At 41.2% G+C, this 18,233-nt stretch overlaps 1 protein-coding gene across 1 annotated transcript; it reads right to left on the bottom strand.

The window, feature by feature from the left end:
• Positions 1 to 2,238: 2,238 nt before the first annotated feature.
• On the bottom strand, positions 2,239 to 16,907 carry TBC1D7 (TBC1 domain family member 7). The gene is made up of 7 exons (XM_056854460.1): positions 16,788 to 16,907; positions 14,030 to 14,110; positions 12,978 to 13,165; positions 7,857 to 7,994; positions 5,571 to 5,716; positions 3,522 to 3,651; positions 2,239 to 2,339 (listed from the first exon to the last, which is right to left on the bottom strand). Exons 1-7 carry the CDS (start codon positions 16,897 to 16,899, stop codon positions 2,253 to 2,255), a joined length of 882 nt encoding a protein of 293 aa, XP_056710438.1. The 5' UTR covers positions 16,900 to 16,907; the 3' UTR covers positions 2,239 to 2,252.
• Positions 16,908 to 18,233: the final 1,326 nt, after the last annotated feature.

The raw sequence follows: 18,233 nt of genomic DNA on the forward strand, positions 1-18,233 counted from the left end.
ACACACAGGTAGGCAATGGCAAACCACCTCTGAACATCTCTTCCCTTGAAAACCCTATGGGGTTGTCATACCGGTAGATCAGCTGTGACTTTACTCACACATGCCACCATCAATTAAAAGAGGGAACTTTTGCACACTTCAAAAGAGGAATCCACAGCCTAGCTAAGGAAGGATTTGGCACTTTGTGACATGGTGCCTCTGTAGGACAGAAGTTCTGACACAGATCAAACCAAAGAAGGGAGAGCACTGGGAAAGGAGCCTTTCAAAAACCACACAACCCAGCCAAAGTAAGAGTATGACAACCCAGGACTTGCTCTACATGTGTGTGTGTGTGGGGGGGGGGGTTTGGCTTGAATACATGAAACTGCATCATACAGAATCGGACCATTTGCCTATCAAGGTTAGTACTGTCTACTCTGACTAGCAGCAGCTCTTGGAGCGGTGGAGTCCGATCTGGAGAAACGGGTTTGATTCCCCACTCCTCCACATGAGCAGCGGAGGCTAATCTGGTGAACTGGATTTGTTTCCCCACTCCTACACACGAAGCCAGCTGGGTGACCTTGAGTAAGTCACATTCTCTCAGCTTCCCCTACCTCACAGGGTGTCTGTTGTGGGGAGGGGAAGGTGATTGTAAGCCAGTTTGTGTCTCCCTTAAGTGGTAGAGAAAGTCGGCATATAAAAACCAACTCTTCTTCTTCAGGGTCTCAAGTAGAGGTCTGCTGTGGTAGTTTCATTCTCTGTCCTCTGAAAGCAGTTTACCCTTTTCCCAGCAGCTGCCCTGGTGTTGAGATCAGACACAGAGGCTGTAGAGGACAAACCCTTCACTTCCCTCCCTGGAATGAGGCCTGCAGCTCAAGCAGCCTTAGCCTTCCTCCAGCATCAGCTGTTTTATGGTGGGGACCACCTGCCAACCACAAGCCCTCACTCTCCTAGAGCATGGGGCAGATGCCACATTGGGCAAGAGCCATAGGAGGTAGCTTGTGAAAGTACCACGTGTGGCCCCTCAGCCACTGAGAGGGTATCACTGAATTGCATAACAATTCTGTCCAGGGGCAAAGGGGGCGCACACACAAAAGAAAAGCTGTTTCCGGACTGATGTTTGACTCCCCGTTGGCTTCCTTACAGCAGAACTGTTTTCAGGATTATCTACATAACACCCCTCCTAATTAGCCTGGATGAGGAAGGTGTGCTCTTTGCAGGCTCCACCCACAGAGAGCAGAAGCGTTTTTTAAAATATCAGGAACTTCTACATTGCTACAGCATTGTAACGATCTATTCCCACAATGTACTAGTTGCTGGCTTTCTTAAAGTCTCACGCCCTTTTCAATGCAGAGTTTTAAAAGGAAAGCTTTCCCCTTATAACTGCAATGAAAAGAACTAAAGACTTTTTAAAATGAAAGCTGAGAACAAGTATATTGTGGCAACAGATCATTATGTTACAATGCTATAGCACTCTAGAAATTCCCATTTTTAAAAAAATATAAAGGCCTTCACAGGATAAAATAGTGGCCATGAGGTAGGGAGGTTGGCCAAGAAAGCACAGGAAAACAGCTAAGTGGATGCTCTGCCACCACTGCAAAACATTTAATCTGTGCAGAAAGGCAGATACACAGAGCCATACAGCACAAAATGGTACCCACTACTTATATAATCAAGCAAGCCCTCTGCAAGCCTTTGCAGACCCAACAAAAAGACTGGGAAAGTGGAAGCTCTCAGGACAATTCTTTTTCTGCAGGAACATTTTAAATTCTTCTGGTTGGAAAACTTCTCTACTGAGTCATGTTCTCCCTTTGCTGCCCTGCTTGTTGCTCTTAACTTGTGCACCTCTAAAAAGTAGACAGTGAGGCCCAGAACAGGCTCCACTAAGATTTCCAAATGTCACTTTTTTAACAACTGAATTAGTTATATTAAACATTAGAAGAAATGCAGTTCAAATGTTTATAGTTAATATGTGAATGCAAATTTGTAATGCTCACAAGTTTACTTTAAATTATGTTGAACTGAGATAAATTAGATTTATTTTAAGTCAAATGTACCTAGAATTACAGCCTCATGAATGAACTCAACTAATTCTTTGTCTGTGTTTATAATCCACAAGCCATTCTGATAGTGGACGCAACAAATTGAAATAAATTATGATCAACCCATCACCAAATGTTTAAATAATTTTAATGTGATATTTCCAGGGAAAGGTATGCACAAAGACATATACACAATAACGCAAAACCCTAAGCCATGTGGTCAGCAAGGCCTCAGACTGACTGAGCAGGGGTCCCACAATGTTTGTGCCACAGCTCAATGGCTTTGCTCACAATTGCATCAGTATTATCTTGCGGTATCTGCAAAAGACAAAGATAGATGTGTTGTTGCTTTAAGATATTCATTTCTTGTCCTAACCAGTGGAACAGGGGCTCTGTTGCACACCCAGAGGTCTTCTACCACCACAGGCATTTCCATTTGTTTTCTAGTGTATGCAAAGGCACCAGTTGTCCCCACCAGAGAAGAGGAAGCCAGTTTGCAAAGAAGTTCTTTATGGGAATGGGAAGACACCACGTGATCAAGACTCGGCCATGCTTATAACGCAATCATTCCTGAAAGCTGTTCATTACTGCAAATTGCACTCAGTTCAATGTGAACTTAAGGTGCATCTTGTATGCAACATACTGAACACAGAGGGCAATTATTGTGTCACCAATTCAGCCATCACTTTGAACTATGGTAAAGGGAGCTCAGCTATAAGTTTGGTATGATGTCAGACAGCCAAATTGCATGAGACTTGTTAAAAAACTGAGTTGGGTTTGGGTTCCCTGACTCCCTTTCCCTACAGCCACACAGCAACTGCAGGGAATGTCATTATCAAAGCCTATGTGGGGGCTTATTTGGCTTGGGGCTGCAGTGCAGGGGGGGTAATTTTGAATATTTCTCCATGTAAATAAAACTAAGAAATAAAAAGAAAACCTTGCAGGGGGGGGAACAGGCTGGGCTAGAATCTCCTATGTTAGATTTTTAATTCAGGGGAATTAAAAGGTCATCTCACAGTTCTACCGCTTCATTTTGCTGCCCAAGCCACTAAATATTTTGAAAGCTTTTTACACCCTGAAATAGGGTAACCCACAGCTGGCTTTCTCTTGCCAGCACCTTGATCACCAAAAACCTGACAAAGGCATATAATCCCCTGTGTTTTGTTTAATATGCACTAGAAAACCGAGCCCCATAGCACAGGCAGGTAAGCTGCAGTACTGGAGTCAAAAGCTCTGCTCACGACCTGAGTTTGATCCTGACGGATGTTGGTTTCAGGCAGCCTGGCTCAAGGCTGATTCAGCCTTCCATCCTTCCAATGTTGGTGAAATGAATACCCAGCTTGCTGGGGGTAAAGTGTAGACAACTGGGAAGGCAGTGGCAAACCACCCCATAAACAGAGTCTGCCATCCGGATGTGACATCACTCCATGGGTCAGTGATGATCCAGTGCTTGCACAGGGGACTACCTTTACCTTTTTACCTTTAGAAAAATGTACTTACGTTTTCCAAAAACTGGGCAATCTTCTCAGCGCTATTCAGTACCATCAACTTCATTTTGAAAGTTAACAAAATCTCAACAGCAACAAAGACAAGGATTTTGCAGGAACCACTGATAACTTTGTCCCAAACCCTAGAAAAGTCAGAGTCAAAACTGAAAAAGCTTACCCATAGGATTTATAGTCAGTGATGAAGTTGTTTTGTTTTTCCTGATCAGAATGGCATCTCAGAGTGTACTGAACTTCATATATAGTCTGACACATTTTGTCTCTTAGAAATTCTGACTACCACATTCTATTGAACCCTTCTTGAATTCACAGGAAGTGATAGGCACCTTAATTTTAAATGCTGTAATTTGAGAAAGATTGGGATCTTGTTGCTGTTTGGAGTGAGCTCCCCAGTACTATTGCTCAGAATGCATCAGTGTGCACGTGTGCCTCCTTGTAAAGACAACCTATATTCCACAATCTACATAGGTTATAATTTACATATTTGTTTCGATTGTGTAATTTTCCTGGTTCTGTTGGAGATGGGACAAGCAAGGAACTACGGCGGACACTGAAGCCCCAAACTCTGAACAACAGAAACTGTATTCAGAATCTCAGTTTTCACCAAGTCTCTTTCAAAAATATCTTGGCAATGGTAAAGTCAAAAACTTGATATATATTTTTTAAATCACAGTGAAGATTCTTAGGGTGCTGAGTTCCACAACCACTATCAGATTCCGGAATCTGTAAAAGGATTTTACAAATCTTGATTCTGACGTTCTCTGAAGACCAACTAAGGTATTTCAACAGCTGTATATGTGCATAAAGTATGAAAATATGAAAAGCCTGCTCTGCTTCCTTCTCAGGACAATAAGGGCACTCCATCCAGTCTAAGATTTCAGGAGGGCAGCCAAACAGAATGTCAAGAAATTCCTTTTTTACTTCAGGGTTTGGGCTTGATAAAACTCCACATTTAGTTTTAAAAGTTTTTCTCTCAGCCAGCACAAGACAGGCAGGTGGGGGGAGTCAACTGCTCCCAAGCAATTGGTCTTGACAAAAAACCCACATTTAATTTTAAACTTTTTTTTAATCTCCTTATAAAAAGACAGGTAAAATGGAGGAAGTCAATTGCTCCTAAGCATCACCCGAGTACCAACCATCAAAGCTCTGGAAATACTAATGGCCCTCCAGGCTCACACCTTAGCTGGAATCTGACACCGGGGGTGCAAGAGGCAAGATTGTATCTTTCTGAAGACCTCAGGAAAGATTCTTTGACCCACGAGGGGTAAGCCAACAGGATAATACAATCCCTCTGCACAGTGATAGGAGGGTCCATTCTGGCTGACTCCATCTGGAGTTCTCACACCTGAGCTCCACCTTGAGGGCTGCCATTGCTGACAAAGGGCTGGCTGCCTGGACAAAGACTCCTAGGTTATGGGAAGCTTTCAGCAAACTGTAACTTCTAAGTCAAAGAGCCTGCCTTAGAACAAGCTCAGCTAGGGCATGTACAGGGCTGAAGAACAGAGGATCACACAGAGGATCTTTCCCTTGTACTCCTTGGTTAATCCGTTGCTGTGATAAGAGTATGCATGTGAACTTTTTGCTTTTAATAAATTCTTTACTATTTCAAATGCTGGCAATTGTTCTCTTTACCACTTAGACCTCCACTGTTCAAACATGCTATTTAAAATGGGTGCCAGGGGAAGGGAGGCAGTCAGTTGCTAAATTGCTGTTTCTACAGGAGTGCACAGATGTGGCAAGATGTCCCCGTGGTAACCAGACCTTGGGTAGCAGGAGACATAAGCACTAGGCAGATCCTTAGAATGGTAACATGGAAAGAAAGCTGGGAGTATCGGCCCTCTTGGTGGGTAATGCCTAAACTTACCAGTTGGTGGCATCGTACCGAATGAGAGATAAACCTCTCCAAGGTTTGAGCAAGCTGGGAGAGTGGTGTGCCACTGGGGGAAGACTCAGGATGGCCGCCAGGTGCCTAGACACCTTGGACAGCCCAATGGAGTAGCACTTGTGGGCCAGTGAAATTGTTTCACCACAAAGAGTGACTTGCCTTTGTAAGCTTGATTCAGGTAGACACCCAGCAAAACACTTCCTAAACCAGAGGTTGTAAGGAAGTTGGCTCATCGCTGAACATGATTTCAGATGCGTTAGGAGTCTGCTGTCTTCAAGGCTCAAAGACTGTTCCAGATATTTTGGCTACAGGAGAAATAGGAAGAGAAGTGATAACATGGACCAAATAATAATCTTACATTCAGGGTTGCATAGCAAGAAAACAACTTTCACCATAAAAATAAATTCAGTCTGACACATGCAGAAAATATGTCATGTTAGATAATGTGGTTAAAAGGTTAAATTGTACTGTAAGGGTTGCTAGAATTTTCAGTGTTCGTTAACTGTGGTAATAAAAAACAATGTGAAAGAAAAAAATGAACAAACCACATGATGATTCACTGGGAGCCCAGCATTCATTCAACTCAGTGTGGTTGCTTTTCAGAGCCAATTTACTATGAACAGGTCTTTCACCTGCGCACTTGGCACATAAACTAGACAGCACACTAAAACATCAGGCTTTGGTCATGACATGTGTGACATTACAAACACTTTTTCTCAAGACCTGATTTACACATACTGCAGAATAAAATGTCAGAGTGAGTTGTCCCAAACGAGAGTACACATGACTGATAACATTTTAAACAGTCCTTCATGTTTAAAAACAACCTCCTCGCAGGTAATAACTAGCACAAGAAAGTTCTAGTGCAACCACTTTCCACTTTGCTTATTTTATGCTTGCAGGCCAATTTTAGCAGAGCACTCAAAAATATGAGATTTACAGGTCCAGACCACCTATTGACAGGCTAGGAGGTTAAGGGTAACACTATAAAAAGGAATTAAGGTTCTTTAATCCACCAGTCCACTTAAAAACACATTTTTAAAAGACTTCTAGGCCATACAAGTCACAAATTTTGCAGTATACTATACACCTCTTGCAGCTCCTTAAAGTACCACCGATTAATCCAATGAAATAATATACCTGATGAATTTACTCTACAGTGTTTCTGAACAAACTTTCAGGTAGTTCTGACTCCAGACTTAGTTTCCTTTCCATCTTTAGAACATTCCCTAGTATCTTCCCAAAATGTGAGGGAGAACAGTAGTACAAATGAGGTTCAAGAAAATGTGATTACTTTCCAAGCTTTGTTTATTATAATATTATACTAAAATACAGAGGAATCCATCTATATGGGGGAGGCAGATAGGGAGGGGATGAATTTAATCTGATTTTACTTCTTCCCTGACAGTCATAGTTTTGCATCTTATCCAAACAACCTTATAAAAGACATTAGCCTGTGCAGGGATTTCAATCCAGCCTCCCCCACACCACACTCCGGCTCTAGTGCAATATTCTAATCACTAAACTTGATCTCTCAAGGTGAGGGAAGGCCCACAAATCCCCACACATCATGCAGCAGAAGGGCAATGGAAGAACAGTGTAGTGTAAAGCCTTGTTCTTCAGTGGAAGAACCAAACTGGACTTCACATTTTGCTTGCCACACAGTGGCAATGTAAGACCCTCTGGGGAGGATGTGTGAAGTGAGGAATCTCTTTACATTCTGTCCACTACAACACAATTGTTCTACTCTTGTGCACTTCATTCAGTAAAGATTGGGCTACACCTCACAAAGAGATACAGAGACTTGATTCTGCTTGGGTAAGAGGATATTTTTTCTCTTCCTGGCAGAGTACAACCTTCGTCAATGTCCTCTCAGTCTTACTGAGCTTTACATGACATGTATTCAAAGGGTCTGGAAGAGTGCATTGCAGTGAAAACTCTCTCCCTTCCACAAACCCTGCCTCAGACACCATTCAAAAATCTTCATGAATTTCCCAACCTGAAGCTAGCAACTCTAGTCAGGCCTGGCCCCAATGAGTCCTCCCTCAAAGGCCAAAACAGCCCTGGAAAGGACCCTGCCCCCTCCTCCTGCCTTTTACTCACTGAAACCCAGCCTGGAATGCTGGGATTGCCTAGGAAGGGACACTGAGGGAATCCAGTTGTTAAAGCGACAGGTGCTTCTTTTATCATTTTGGGGTTTTTTTTAAAAAAAACCCCAATGTATTTTTCTTTTTAGATTTCAGATTTTTCTGCAAACCTGGGGTGTTTTTTAGCTTTGTAGAAAGATCTGTCTTGGCCATTCACCACTCCGATCACTGGGTCTAAGTATCCTCACATTTGGCCAATTTGGCTATTAGAACATGAGATAAGCACAGTATACAATAGAATCTGCACACCCATTGTCTTATTAACCCTCTCCTCACCCTGGGGAAAATACATTCTTACCAGTTGTGGTAAAGAGTCCTTGTATTTATTGTTAAATAGGTTCACAAAACTACTGACAAGCCAATAGCAATCGATGCTATCTTCCACCATTTCCTCCATAGCTTTAGCAATAGCAAGAAATACTTCGTCTTCAGGTTCCTGGAAAGGCAAAACAGACTTCATCATACTCCAAGAATTGACTAATTTTCTTTGGCTGTAGGAAGGAACCACCCCCAAAAATTTAGGAGCCGAACATTTTTCAGCCTTCAGTTTTGTATGTGTTAATGACCATACGTGCTACCACACCAAATCCTAAACTCTTCACACTTGCTTGTCATTTTTTTAAAACTATAACGAAAGCATTGCCATTATCAATAAGTATGAGGTAACTCTTGTCATCATCACACCAAAAAACTAACCTCAATTCCTCACCTAAATAAGCATTTTATTTCTCCTCAGAATCAGCAAGAGGTGATACAATCAATGACGAATGAAAATACCAAGTGCCACAATGCAATTTCTAGGCACCATGGTGCCCTGGCGCCTAGAATTTGTCAAGTTTGCTAAAGAGAGCAAATTAAGCCTTCTCCTGGGAGTTTTCACAAGAGGGACTTACTTCCTATGAAGCCTATGGGGAATCTTTGCGCGGCTGTTTTTTAAGGCAGAGACACCAAATTTGCAGCCTAGCTGCTGGTGACTCTCCTTACAAGAACCACTGAGTTTAGTAAAGATTGGGTCAGGGGGTCCAATTTTACTGACCCCCATTTTTTTCCTCCAATAAAATTGGACTGGGGGTTAGGTGCCTAGCGTTACACCTGGCTTAGCACATTCTTTTGTACTTAGGGCTCTTCAAGGGGAAACTTATACTTATCTGAAATGGCACAACTTTATCTCCACGATCAAACAGAATTTCTGTGACTGGTATTTGTACACTGCTGGCTCAAGTAAAGGAAAGAACTGGATAAAGGTGAAATGGCCATTAGAGGACTCCCAAGAGCTCTAAGGGATTTCAGGCTAGGGAAGAGTTGGCAATAGACCTGGAGACAAATCCAGGCACTCATGAGCAAGGAACAGGTTTCAACCCTTTTTTGTTTGAGGAAACCCTGTTAGATGTCATTATATCCTGTGAAACCCTAATCCCGTCTTGCTGCCTCTCCCACACACACACACACACACAAAACGGTAATAAGTGTAACAATACCACAATTAAAAGGCAAAATTAATAATATAGTTGAATAAAGTTATAATTAATTGATATAACTTCTATCTGTCTATCACTGCTCATACAGCTATAGCCTTGAGCAGAAAATAAAGGAATAAAGAATGCCTTTGGTATTTAATTATTGCCCCTATAAATTTTGCCACAGACAGAGTAACAGAATAATTTTATCTGATAGTAGCCATGTCACCTGCTCCCTCGTACTGCCAGATGCCTCGTTGGACATTTCAAGTTTTTTAATTAAACTGGCCCTCAGCTCATTAAACGTAGAACACTCTATGATCATATGTTCGATAGTTTCAACTTTGTCATGTGAACATCTACATGTTCTATTTGAGTATGGCACTTTTTATATCTGCCCTCCAAAACTGCCAAAGGAAGGGCATTCATTCTTGCCAAAATACTTTTATTCTTCTGAGCTTTGGTATTGTTAGACAACAGAAATACTTTGGCAGTTGCATCGGAAGGGCAATACCCAAAAAAGAAGCCAAGCATATCCTACAAGCCCTAACAAATGTACTGTTAGAGTCCAATTCCTTTACTCACATTTTTATCGGCCTAGTTAGTTCTACAGCCTCTGTAGCCTTTACCATGTCATTTGTAATTCCTAGACATTTCATTTTCTATAATCCCATTGACTAATGTGAGCATCTGCCTGTACAAGTCCAAGTAAAGTAGGCCTCCCCACAGATTTTAAGATCTTAACTTTCCAAAAGAATGCCTTTAGCCTCCATTGATGATTTAACCAATTCCGCTCCAAGAGCAATGCAGAGAAATATTAGGCGGAGTTATTAGGGGGAGTTATTAGGCAGCATGGTAACCTTCACTCTGAAATACACTGAGATTAAGCAAGTCAACCCTCCAGAGTATCTTCCATTTTTCCCAGTATCAACTGCAAATAGTGAATATTAAGTAAAGCCAGAAGCATCACTAGGTCAGATTTACTCAGGAATTTTTATTTTTACATCATTTGACATCATCCTAGCATTCCACCCAGTCATGTTTTAAAACAGTACTATGAGTCAATTATTTTTTTCTTTAAAAGTTAGGTCCCTGGCTACATCACTTAGAAACTTGTAACCAAAAGGGTTTAGGGGCAAAGATTTTAAGACATCTCTACTGAGCCGGATTGTTCATCCAGTTTACGATCAGATTGTATTTTAATATCATATAGGGCAGAAATCAACCTCTGCAGTCGCTGTAACATATTATCCTGTTCTTTTACTGGCAAAGCACCAAAAGATGCTAACAGGCCCTCTTCTGTGCCCTCAAGGCCTCCCGTAGGCAGTCTTTTTTGTACTAGGGTATCCATTTTTGTCCGTGGAAAAGTAGGAATTAATGGGGGGGGGTAATTTGGGGGCAACAGCTCTTTAAAGTCCTGAAAATGCACGTGTTTATTTACACAATCATTTCCCTCTTAGGTGCTGGTTCTGGAGATGTAAGATCAATGAGCAGTTCACGTTCTTCAGTTGTTCGGCTGGGCTTAGGGACATATTCTCCTCTGTTCTTCCTTATCTGGAGTGAAATCTCCAAGTTCATTAAGACAGATGGCTTCCCTTTCTGATAGTATGATTGTACAGGAAATACCTGGTATCTTTTAAGGTACTCCTGCATAGAAAATATCAGTGTTGGTATCCGGGAGGAATAGAAATGAAGTCTAATTCTGTCATCCTTTAAAAGACCCGGATACACTCCACAAATTTTAAATCAATAGAAGGATGTTTATGTTACAGATAAGAAAGATGTTCTCGGGCAACCCATTTGCTCATCCAATTTATCATCCGCCCATTATAAGGGAGGATGTTCAGCACTATCTTGTTATGTTCAAGTATCAGGGGATGTGAATGCAGATCCAAATGTGATATGAATTTCAAATTACTTTCCTTTTGCTTTTCCATGTTAGACGCCCCTCCCTTCCTTTCCTTGCCCTTTGGTTGATATAACATCCCATCTCTTTGTTCGTATACTGTTTGCGTACATGAATCAATTTGCAAATAACTAAATAACTAAAATGGCTAAGGCTATCATAAAACAGAATTTATGCAATAAAAACAGATAGGTATAAATAACCCTCCTTTTCACATTAGCCCTCAGTCACTTTAAAATCTTAAGAACAAAGCCTCAAAAGCCTTAAAAAGCCTCAACTAGAAAAGCCTTAAAAGGTTATAAGAGTTAAAAGTTAAAAGCCTCGCAGACCTTGAAAGAGGCAGATAAAAACAAGACAAAGCAAAACTTTGGGGGTTACCGCACTTTGTATTCCCAGCGACGTATTAAGAGTTTGAAAATGTTATAAAAAACATTGCTTTAAAAGGGTTTTTGGATACCACGGCTTATAAATGGTAGGAAGACGTCTTCACAGCTAAAGGGGCCAAACAAAGTGCGAACAGTATTTTTTATAACGTTTTCAAACTCTTAATACATCGGTGGGAATACATAGAAAGTGCGAACAGTATTTTTTATAACTTCATACATCGCTGGGAATACAAGTGCAGTAACCCCCAAAAACAGAGCAGAGCAAAATCCTGCCTTCTCAGGCAGAACTGACTGCAAAATTCTCTCTCTGGCTTGTTTCCTCCACTCAACCTTCTCACCACTCTGCCACACCCTAATAAGAGAGGGAGGAAGGACATTTCTACAACAAATTCTAAGTTAAACACTTAACTTATAGGTGAGGAGTTCAAGGCAGCGCCCCACCCTCCGGGCCGGCTGTACAACCATCACTCAAAGGCAGAAGCCTTCAGCATTCGCCTTGGCATAAAGTTTGCTTGAGCTTGCTGGAGGAGAATTTTAGGGAGGCAGAGCAGCAAATGCCTATTATTAACTCCCTTAATAGTGTGGATGCCAGCTGGCTAAACACTAACAAATAAAGATAATAAAACTAAAAGATAATAAAGATAAAAATAAAGTAAAATAAAACACTCCCTGAAGCAGAGCACTGTCACAATGCAGTTCTCAGCTTAACCGGAACCACAACAATTATAACTTGGAGAAAAAACTCGGTTTCAAGTACACATCTGTCTACATGCAACAGGAGAAATTCAGCACCAAGCCAAGGGGATTACTTCTGGCTGAAAGCAGTAGAAGCACAGTGCTGATGTCTTATTCTATCTAACAAGAAGCAGCTCAAACACGCCCATGCTTATTCAGAAATACCATAAAATTCAATAGGCTCACTCCCACATTTTCCCATGGTTAGGTCAGTGGAAAAGGGTTAGCTGCAGTACTGCAGTCCAAGCTCTGCTCACAACCTGAATTTGATCACGAGGGAAGCAGGTTTCAGGTAGCCGGCTCAAGGTTGACTCATCCCTCCATCCTTCCAAGTTTGGTAAAATGAGTACCCAGCTTGCTGGGAGTAAAGTGTAGATGACTGGGGAAGGCAATGGCAAACCACCCCTTAAACATAGTCTGCCTAGTAAACGTCAGGATGTGACATCCCCCCATGGGTCAGTAATGATTGGTGCTTGCACAGGAGACTACCTTTACCTAGGGCAGGGCAGTCTTTCACTCATTTAAGGATAAAGAGCAGTTCCTTCATATTTTCTGGTCTACCCAAGCTGCAGATATGTGGCCAACTGTTTGGCTTCTGGCAGGTGGCACTTCCCCCCACATACAAGATAAGCTGAATATCTCTGCTCCACGTGCTACAAGGAGAAACTCTTTGCTATTAATCCCAGATAGGGCAGAAATAGGCTGAAAGAAGCTGAGGTCACTCTTGTGGTCTTTTCAAAGGGTATCTGGGGCAGCTATGCCTTCTCCATTCTCTCCCCACTCCAAAAAGTTCCATGCATAACTCCTCTATGGAGACGCAATAGCTCTAGGACAGATTTCACCACTGTGTATTTACTTTAACATAATTCTAGAGGAGGAAAGATCTGAATTTGTACACCAATATCTAGCTGACAACCAACCAAAAGATGACTAACCAACGGGAAAGATGGATTTCGAGGTAGCTTTCCTGATTCCAGTTGATATATCCGGAGGAAAACCTCAACTTGTGGGGTTGACTCATTGATAAAGCGAATTACTTGGAGGGCATGGTATACGTCTTCATATTGCTCTTTTCGGTACTTCATCACAAATGTATGAGATTCATGATGGGGAGGAAGAATACCTTTAAAAAGAGAAAGTACATATTACTTGGTAAATAAGCAAATGCTTAGATATTACTTCTACATTTTTCCTATCCGGTGGGCTGAATAACAGGCCCAGAGAACAGCACTGTGCACCTTATACAAAGACCTGGACCTCACTAATTCATTCAGGGAGCAAATATATTTTAAGTACTTCCCACAACAAAAAGAAAAGTGAAGTTTGGGATAAAAACAGTCAAAGATTCTTTGTTACTACTTAAGTTTAAAAAGAGAATATTTTGAACATATGACATATAAAAGCCAGAGTACTGGTCCATCTAGCCTACAGTTATCTAACCTGACTTGTAGTGACACTCCGAGGTCTCAGGCAGATGTATTTATCTGCCCTGATACCTGATACCCCTTTAACCAGGGACTGAAGCTAGAATCTTCTGCGTGGCAAAGCATGTCCTAAACTACATCCTCTCCTCTGGATAACATCTGGTACAAGAAGCATAGCTCACTAAAACAGCATATATTCCATCACAGCATACCAATCCAAGACACACAAGGGTGGAACGTGTTCCACTGGAAATTCCATTTCCATGTGTCTTATAGCAATTTTTTCCCTTCTGTGTCTGCTGCCTCTCTGACTGACAGGCATCCAAGGTTTGCAATAAAAACAGAATTACAAGAATTAAGATATTGATTAAAACAACAGCAGACATAACCTGGTTTTGAATATAAAGCTCTATAATATCTTCTGGTATATTTGTCATCTGAGTACCCATGGAACTGACAGGTAAGACCTCTTTTCCAAGGTAATTCCAGAATCCCACAATGGTAAGAATACATCTAAAGCTACAATGAAAACAACAAATGTGGTCTTTGGAGATTAACCATACCTAAAAGCACCTTCCACACCAGAGTTCGATACATGGATGGGAGAGGAAATCTTTGACTAAATGTGCAAAGCTTCTCAATATCTGTGAAGAAAGGTTTTTTTTTTACAAAATTAAAGAGTGTTATGAATAATTCTCTTTATTCTCAGACCTGACTTGGTGAGCCAATTTATACATTACACAGAAGCAATTAAATGTGGATGGTTCAATCTGCAATATCCAGTCCCAGATAACTATAGCACTCCCACTCTGCAAGATGCATTAGTACCAAATGATCATGGAGCACATATAAGCTCTCCAAGTGCACAGGCACATTTTCTATCTTAGGACATTACACTGGAAGTGAGGAGAGAAGTGATGTGCTGTGGGCAAATCTTTGCCAAGCCCAAGCCCTGTCATCTCCTGTTCTTCACTAGCTGTTAGTTAGAAGCATAGCTGGAAGCACAGGGAAACAATGATGTTCCGCTGTTCTTGAGGAACACATCAAAATACTAAGGAGCAGAACTGTACTAAGCCAACACCCGTGCCACAATAATGCACTTACACCTTCTGAAAGCAAGCCAAGGAGCTGAAGGATTCCAACACAAAAATTCTTTTTATAGAGTTCTCTCCAGTGTCTTGGAAACAAGAGAGGAGCCAATTCACACTACATCCTAGGTACATTTTCTATACACAGCAAAGTGTGAGAATACAGAAGGTTCTGTGTGAACCAGCACGTACATGCCTGCATTCAAACCCAAACACCCTCGCCCACACATTCACCCATGCAAAAAGGGACAGGCAGATCACATGGCTGAAGCCCAGGTTTTAGTTCCTAGAAAAAAAATCTACCTAAAAGGGGAAAAGAATAGGTGAGCTCCAGGCTTCCTCCCATCTCCGTGGGTCAAATACTCAGGCTGGGAAAGAGTGTAAACGACCACAGAAAAACTAAGAAAGGATACAAACTTACTCTAATGGCCATTTTTGCATGGTAATTAGCAGCGCGTTCCAGGCTGAATTGCCCCGCATATTTTTTTAAAAATTTTTGCACATCCAACTGTCATTCCGGAAGTGACTGCGAAGCCAGCGCATACCTGCTTCGCATTAGTAAAGAGCCTATTGAACGCGACCTTTGGTGTTTGCCTCGAAGAATCCCCCCCAAGGAACAATGCAAAACAACAGAGGCACTATGCATATGCTAATGACTATGCAAACAGGAACAAAGGAGCAGGCGAGTGGGGGGAGTGGAACTTCTCCTTTTGTGTCCGGACGGTGAAAAGCTGAATTTTTAAAAGAAGCTTTGAGCGAGCATCAAAATTGACCATGCAAAAATGGCCTAATGATTCCGAGCTTGTTTACTCAGAAGCGTCCCATATTCAATGGGATTTCTTCCCAAGTAAGCATGCCCTGACCTGGACAGCCCAGGCTAGCCTAATCTTGTCAGATCTCAGAAGCTAAGCAGGGTCGTGGTTAGTACTTGGATGGGCAACCTCCAAGGAATCAACAAATAAACAGCATAAGCCAAAATGGTGCAATGTGTATGTGTGTGTGTGTGTGTGTGTGTGTATCAATCAAGAAGTATCACAACCACAAAGTATATGTCAATAACACATATTCACAGACAGAGCAATACACAAATATACATCACATACTGTAGAAATGTTAAGACTGACACATGGTGTTTTCTTAATCTCTTGGAGGAGATATGAACAATGAATACAGCATGAAGGAAAGGTAAGTGGAAGAATAGTAGTCCATATGGCTTGAAGCGTGTATTTTATTCTTTTCCTTTTCCAAAGGAGAAAACTTCAAAGAAGAGAAGACTGCCTCTTTTAAAGACCATTTCGCATTGCTCAGAATGAGCGAAGCTTTTTCAATTTTCCATCCTGGAAGCAGTAACAATATGACGCTGACAGTATGATGAATCTATAAGAATATTATGTTGGAGAATGGAGAATTGAAAAAGCTTCGCACATTCTGAGCAATGCGAAATGGACTTTAAAAGAGGCAGCCAGGCCGTCTTCTTTTCTCTTCTTTGAAGTTTTCTCCTTTGGAAAAGGAAAAGAATAAAATACAAGCTTCAAGCCATATGGACTACTATTCTTCCACTGACCTTCCCTTTGTGATGTATTCATTGTTCATATCTCCTCCAAGAGATTAAGAAAACACCATGTGTCAGTCTTAACATTTCTACAGTATGTGATGTATATTTGTGTATTGCTCTGTCTGTGAATATGTGTTATTGACATATACTTTGTGGTTGTGATACTTTTTGAGAGAGAGAGAGAGGAGAGAGGAGAGAGAGAGAGGAGAGAGAGGAGAGAGAGGAGAGAGAGAGAGAGAGAGAGATACACACTCACACACACACATTGCACCTTTTTGGCTTATGCTGTTTATTTGTAGTTTGCTGATTTTGTCATGGGGTCACCATGTCAGCTGTGACTTGACGGCATACACACACATACAAGCATGGGATTACAGCCTGGAGCATACATACAGTAAGTCTAAACCAATTACTGTTTTTGCACCGGATGGAATACTCAAATCCTTTCCACCATCTAGCAGGGTGATTCAAACAAATGAACGGCCTCTGGAAAGAAGCTCACTCAAGGGAAGTCTGGTTGTCTGCTGATATTCACAGCCACTCTGCCACTACATGCATTTGTAAGCAATCATCTGTATTGCATTGAAGTAGCTAAAATGCCACCCTGTCAGTAGCAGGCGCCCACCAATCCTCAAAGATCGACTCCCCTCTCCCTGGGACTTTTTATTTTAAACACACCCAAACGATCATCTTTCAGAAGGATTTCCAATGACTTCTTTTCTTCCACACCACGAAAGCCCACTTTTTCATAATATACAGATCGGAAGTTTCTCTGTGGGTCCTCAGCCATGTTTCATTCTGAAAGGGAACATGATTTAAAATGGTTACTTTGTGGTTACTAAAGAATATTACCATGATTGATATATATCATCAGTTGGGACCTGAATGAAAAAAGTCTAAGGATTTCAACAACACATATCAATCTTTGTATTTATTACTTCTTGGTTCATCCAGAGACAAATGCTGTGTTCTATCTACAGTTATCTTGCAAATCTACCATGATGCAGTGGTTAGAAATCATTCATGGAAAGTACTATATGGAAAACAAAAGACATTTAAGTACATTTTCAAACTTATCACCCAACTAGCTTAGTAAACAAATGTCATCGAAGCGGAAGATGTGTTTCAGTATTTGAAGACCATTTACTACCCAATAGGAATATTAAAGGCTATAATCATTTGTTTGCAGAAGATGAAAAGAGGCCATTGTGTCCGCTGTATAGAACACAAAAGGTGTTCTATACAGCGGTTTTGCTGTAAATTTCTTTTATAGGGCAAAACGTGAAGAGACTAGAAATTTTATTTTCCTTCATGTGCAGAATTCAGTGAAAAATAACCACACTGTTTCTCTAGTAGGAAGAAGATATGGCTATGATAGCATTTAACCACAATTAGTCTAAGCCTGTACTTGGGGAGAAGATGCTACATCCCAAAGTAGTGTTTGAATCCAACTACAATAATCTGTTTTAGAAAAACTAAAAAAGCCTTCTGATATTAACTAACAATTTTATAATGGCATACGCATTCTTCGGTAAGAACCCACTTCCTCAGACCCACAATACTCACTATTCAAATTTCTCTATTTGAACAGTTAACAAATGTCCAATTATTTCAACTAGTTTTAAGCAACATTTGAGTATAAAAATGTAATATAAATAATAATTTCTGCCTATACGAAGCAGCTAGCTAGTATCTTAGTTTGTCTTCTTGCTGTCCACATTAAAAAAAAAACACATCAGCTAATATCCAACAACACTAGGGCTTTTAGTTTGTGTTTGTTTGGGATTTTTTTTTAAGTTACTCAAGATGTCAGCACCAGTCATGTCACTTGCTAAAGGATGGAGAAGCGGTGGTAAAAACATCATACTGTTCAGAGAAAGTGTGGATGTGTCAGAATAAGAGCATCAGAGAAAGGGGAAGAAGTGGTGTAGTGATGAGAAACAGTCCAGCAAATGGACAGGCAAAATCACAGGGCAATGTTCAAGTTGTGGCAAAAGTGACAACAGCTGAGAAATAAGAGTGGCTCAAATGCGGAGGGGGGCTGGGGGGGGCTTAAGTAATGGGGCACAGAGGACATCGACATTATTAATGAAGATTAAGCAGAACGGTGATGGATGGGGGGCG

Source organism: Euleptes europaea, chromosome 8 (assembly GCF_029931775.1).
Source record: "Euleptes europaea isolate rEulEur1 chromosome 8, rEulEur1.hap1, whole genome shotgun sequence".
Taxonomy (NCBI): Eukaryota; Metazoa; Chordata; class Lepidosauria; order Squamata; family Sphaerodactylidae; genus Euleptes; species Euleptes europaea.